General features: G+C 36.2%; 1 protein-coding gene across 2 annotated transcripts in view; it reads right to left on the bottom strand.

Moving 5' to 3' along the window:
• Positions 1 to 453: 453 nt before the first annotated feature.
• KCNH7 (potassium voltage-gated channel subfamily H member 7) overlaps positions 454 to 6,000 on the bottom strand; it is a 207,869-nt gene continuing 202,322 nt past the window's right edge. For both annotated transcript variants that reach the window (XM_088168138.1, XM_088168137.1), the window contains 2 exons: positions 2,760 to 2,952; positions 454 to 2,098 (listed from right to left, as the gene is read on the bottom strand). In XM_088168138.1, the coding sequence (XP_088024264.1) occupies positions 1,832 to 2,098; positions 2,760 to 2,952 (460 nt within the window). In that variant the 3' untranslated portion in view covers positions 454 to 1,831. The remainder of the gene's footprint in view (positions 2,099 to 2,759; positions 2,953 to 6,000) is intronic.

Here is a 6,000-nt window from a genome sequence, read left to right as displayed (position 1 = left end):
TATAGGAAGCGTTGTTTTATCTTTTCAGTGACAAAGGCATTGACTTAATTCATTTTGGTACCCTTAAAGGCAAAGGCAAAGCAGAGCTGTGCTCAGTAGCTCAACACTCACACTTATATGAGGAAAGATTCACCCATCTTGGGTTTATCTACCAGCTGTATATGACTAAAGTGTCTTGTTTCATTCTGACTCCAGCATACAAGGAATGTATCTACGTGAGGGACAGCCACTATTGCATCTTTCTGTAGCACTGACTTAGGACAGAGGGTTTAGGTTGGTTTTAGGTAAAATTTAAGTGCTCCCTCTCTAACTGGATTACATGTTTTTCCGTAATGAGTTGTCATCCTAGAGGAATTTCACAATAAAGCTATAAGATTTGAAAACCATATGAACATTTAAAAATATTTGAAAGCAGTAATAAAAAGGTAATTTCCTGCTAAAATAAACACAACATTTGAAGCAGAATAATATTTTAATAAAATTAATCTAAATATTCACAAAGCATTATGCACATACAGTACATACTGTCTTTAAAGCCTACAGACCTTAGATCATTTTATTCTAATGTAGTCAGCTTTGGACACAAGCTAAGCTTACTCATTTTGTAATAATAAAGTTTACAATTGTTCCTGAAAGTGATTTTACATATATACATATATATATATATAGCTCTATATCTATACTCCTACATGTAAGTGTAGGTATATACACACACTTGTGTGTATGTGTGTATATAAATATATATACACATACACATACATACACACTTCTGTACATCTATAAAATACACACATGCACACACCCAGGAGTGTGTGCGAGGTGTGTGTGTATGAGCATTGCAGAGGGGCCGGTCAGTACAAAGAGGTAACTGCAGACAGCCACCCTAATAATTATTAAACAAAAATGTGTAAAATATATTTAAATTAAAACAGATCGTTAACAATTTGTATTGAACAAAAGGAACACAGTCTTCTGCATTACATAGAAATTAGGTTTATTGCATTTGATTATGTTTGTGTGACAGAGGAAGAGTACCTGTCTGCTCATCACAGCTGAATTCTATGATGCAATTAAAAAAAAATACAAAACTCAAAACCCAATATGTGGTGGAAACAAATGATTCAATTTAATGCAGTTTTGTGGATGTGACCTACAGTGATACTTTCCACCATATGGCAGCTTTCCTCTCTGTTAAAATACTGCCCTACTTCAACTAGTTTGGAAGGAGGATGTTTCCTCTGTCCTAATTGTTTCAAGAACAGAAGACATGGTTACCTTATTCTTTCTTTAGATTCAGTCTCATTGTGATTTATTAGAAACAGCTCACAACAAGAAAGATAAATCAATTTTCAAGAGTGAGCTAGAAGAGCATTTTTCTTGAATTTTAGCTTGGTCAGGTAGGAGTTTTTCTATGTGAATTATTGTTATTGGTCTCCTATTTGCTCTGAAGACATATCCACAATAAAATACTATTTCCATGACAGCAGTAAATGGTAATCTCCATGCAATGTAAACTGTAACTTCAGAACATGCATGTTATTTAAAAAAAAATAAAAATATAAGGTGCCTTGAGAATGCTGGCAGTTTTACATTTGGAACATACAGTTAGTGTGTGTATATATATATATATATTTACATCAGAACTGCTCAACTTTACCTTACAAGCTTCAGATTTAGGAAAATATACAGTACTTTTGCATATAATGGTATATTCCTTGTAGCCCCTGAGTCAAGTATAGAGGATTTAAATACAAAAAAAAAAAAAAGAAAAAAAGGAGAAACAGCCATTAAAAGCACTTACATTTTTATGTGAAGTAATAGTATAAAAGTACTATTTCCCAGGAAGACCAGGATCAGAAACATGCCTATGAAGACTCAAGACTCCTACAGTGCTTAGTGAAGATTCTGGCAAGGAAGGGTGCCTAATTGGTGGGAGAGAAGTTTTACAAGGCTGTGGGGGACGCTCTACAGACTGGTCATGTTCTTGGTCTAAAAAAGAAGCCAGGTTGTCTTCTGAGGCTGTGTTCAGATGCACTCCACTTGAGAAGGATTCTTTGGATTTAAGTTTTGATTTTTCAACATCTGAAATTTCAGGACACTGTAAGGGAAGAGAAGAAACAAGATGGTAATAATTACATTGGTCTCTTCCAGGCCCTTGTTCTGTTCAAAATTAGCACATTCAGATGGTTGATGGAAAACCATTTTTGAAAATTAAACAGTGCACTGAAATATTTTTTACATGGTACTGCATTTGATTTAATGTAATTGAATGCAATTCTGCTGATTAATTGTAGAAGTCTGGATATCTTTTCCTCCCCTCAGATTTGCTAATATGACATTGAGATATACATATAAGCAGCCCTTTCTAAAGGACTGATTACTCTTGAGACCCAGACTAAGAGTATGGATCTCAAAATTCTTGAATATGAAGTTCTGTTTTAGAGCATAACTCCAGAATTGCATAATTCTGAATTGCATAATTCTAACCACTTGGATTCCTTTTCTGCTAACTTTGTGAAAAAAATGACAATAAAGTAAATCTGTCTGATTATAAGATCATTGTATGAATCTCTACGAATCCCATAGAAAATGTGACCTCTGAAACTGCAGTGTCTAAGCCCACTGTGGAGACGCTAGGTCAAAATAATAATTTCATATTCTTTAAACTACTGATCAAGCACCTAGATTGGTATGCATTTCTTCCTCGTAAGACAAAAAGACTAGGAAACATCTTTTTATCTTATTGGACATGCACTTACCTGAGATGAAGGACTGAAACTTCTGTCTGTTTTAATTGATGCTGCAGGCTGAAACTTTTTTATGACTCGGACTGCTGGCTCTTGATACTCTGCACTTGCTGTCACCATGCTATAGGCAGGTGGAATGAGTGCTGACTGCCTTTGCAGAAGCTGCAGGATGGTTTGGATATCAGCAGTCATTTGTGATTCAAGCCTAGAGAGGGAACATGAAATCAGCTCATGGGCAGAGGCGTTCAAGGGGACCTGCAGTTTACCAGTAAAACCATTGTTGTGGCATGACCATGTATTAAATAGGAGAGAACAGCAGAGGGAGTACACAGCCCTTCCAAGGCTTCTGGTTCTCCCTTTCCTTTGCAGAACATTCCTGCGAGCTTTTCTCGGGTTTTTGCTACACTGAGAATGAATCTATCGCTGTGCCTTAGGTTTGCAACAAGAAGCAACGCGGGAGACTGGGTATCTGGCTGAAAATAACTGGAATAAATGTATTCTCTTCGCTGTACCTAAATTGATTTGTGCTGGCTGGTCATGAGACATTATTTTGATGCATCTGACAATGAATTCTGACATGCTGATACAATGCACTGAACTAAGCAGAAACCACATTTGTGTTTTTCCACAGTTAGAAAAAGAAAGATGTTTCCAAAACCATTAAAAATACAACTGCCTAATTCTCATTACTTATGCAAACTTATGCAGGTCTCAGAATTAATGTCAGCATTTCTAATGTTCAAATTTTGTACCTTTAAATTTTTTTGCCTTTTCATAAATTTGTATATGACTTCTGAAACACTTGAGCTGATTATGTTGTTTATACTTACAATTCCATAGCACTGAAATGATTTTTAAATGGTCTTGCCAAAATCTGTGACAATCACAGGGAAAGGTAATGCCTATTGTACCTTCCCAGCTGCTGGAAGGCTACAGCACACGCTGACAGATGGTAATGCAGATAATACAGCCTTCTGTACAGCAACTGAGCTTCTGACAGAGTAAACAAATCTTTGTCAGCAGCCTTTAATGTTGTCAGTGTTACTACTTGGGGTCCCTACAGTAGCACAATTGATCCCGTGCTGTCAGATTTTTGCTTTTGCCACATGCTGCACTGATGTTATTTTTTATCCTGTTGGAGCTGTCCATTGTCTGTATCATTTATTTATAAAAGCACCTGTGAAATTAATCCAAAAGGTATGACTGAAGTGTATTTGGGATGCTGTTTCTTCCTTTATCAGGAAAAGCTGGTTTTGTGGCATCAGCTCTCAGAAAAAAAGGCCCAAACCCAGACTTCTGTTAGAATCAGATGTGCCCTACTTGCCCTCTTGGTCAGCTCCCTTGAGTTCCTTGCTACTTGCAAATGTACTGCTCTCACACAAGCATGGTGCTGATGCCACAGGGGGAAATGCTGCAGGAACAGCAGCATGCCACCATCCAGAGAACTTCCATCTGCTAAACCTGGGCCTTAACACCTCAGTGAATAAAACGTAGCATTGGAGGATGTGCATTCAAGATGATTTTTCACATGGAATTAACTCTAAAATTGCTCCCCTCTTACTTTGTTAGTCCTTGAAAGTTCCCTTGTACTTCAAATGAAAGAGTGTACAAGGAAAGTTTCCTTGTACTTCAAATGAATCATCATTGCATATAAAGGTTCATCATCCATTCTCCAAAATTTAAAAAAAATCCATGCTACCCAAACAAACAGGAGAACCTTAAATGCTTGGCCTATAATCTCCATGAAATTCCAATTGCTTAAATAAGAGAAACAGATAATTCTAGGGACATATTCCTTGTACAGTGGCTTTCCAGCCCTCTATGTCTATTTACTAATTGAGTGTTATAGGAAGCCTCTAACTTGACATGGAAAAATTCAGGGAGAAGTGACCATGGTTTTTAAGCTAGCAAGTCAGAAGTGACAAAGGCAAGAAAGGATATTGTCTGTTATATTTATAGAAAACCCAGCAAGGTCCCAAATCCCAAAAGCATGAAGAGCTTTAAAAACATGAGAAGAGTTAAAGAATAAAGTAATTTTAAAAAATACATAACATTTTAATTCTCAGTTTGTCAGCAACAATTGTCTGATAGATGAAAATACTGAGAACTTGCATGAGAAAACTTTGGGTAACTTCAGTTTTGAGGGATTTAAGTTCCAGGAATGAAATGTTACCAAAAGACTACATACTGTTGATGGGGATCCTGCAGGCATTTAGTTATGTGACATTTACAGTTACTTAGATTACTTGACTTTAATGTAATTAGAAATTACAGCAGTTTAGGGTTAAGTGTTAAAAATGTCTTTTTAATGCATTATGTCATATTCAGGAATGAAAAGTACTCTTTTTTGATTGACTTCTGGTGGACGAAGGAATCAATATGCAGTTAACCTGGCTTTAAATTGATTGCTAAAATATACAGCACAGAATGCCAGTGGATAGCTACTAAAGTATAATTAGGACTGAGTGTGTGTCACAGTATTCATCATGGAAAAATATTGAAATTAATGGAATTACAGAGTGAAAATAATGAAAAAAAGCCATGGTCCTGAGCATAGGGCAATTTAAAATTAAGTGAAGTTACATGGTAAATTACAATGCAGAATGGATCAAAACTGTGTAACCAGCTCTAAGGTATGCTGCTTAGCTGCCAGTAAAGAGTAATATATTAAGCAAAGGTGATATTGGACTCTGACAAAGAAATTTTTATGTTGTAACAGGTTTAAGTATTGTGCCTTTATAAACTCCCATGCCTTACCTATTATAGAGTTGCAAAAAAAGTTAATGCATCAAAAAGGGAATTCATCTGCAATACATTTTATAAAGCAGGAAGCTGTTGCACTTTGAGTCTCCAGGAAAGAAAAAGTACTTCAGATCTTGAAGATACTGAAAATTGCCATTTTATGCTGGGATACGAAATAGGTGATCATTAATGTCCCTTCCAACCCAAATTGTTTGATGGTTCTATGGTCTAGGAATGGCACTCTTGGTGAGGTGAGATTTAAATTTAACAATTTGAGGTGTCTCAGTACAACTTTTTGGTCAAACAGATGGTCCAAAACAGTGAGAAAAAGGGCTGTACTGCAAAGCCATTCAGAGTAGCTAATGTGCATACCCAGAGGTAAAAGACATGAATATTCTGGCAACGTTCAAAAATTGTGAACCCAAATTTCCCAGAACTGGTTTTTCCAAGATTCTGGAAAGCTTAACTTAGGTGATATACAGGCTCCTCAGAATAACTTCAGAGAAAAAGG

Source organism: Sturnus vulgaris, chromosome 7 (assembly GCF_052056855.1).
Source record: "Sturnus vulgaris isolate bStuVul1 chromosome 7, bStuVul1.hap1, whole genome shotgun sequence".
NCBI classification, from domain to species: domain Eukaryota; kingdom Metazoa; phylum Chordata; class Aves; order Passeriformes; family Sturnidae; genus Sturnus; species Sturnus vulgaris.
The sequence above is the reverse complement of the archived record's forward strand: the minus strand, read 5'-3'. Positions and strand labels throughout refer to the sequence as shown.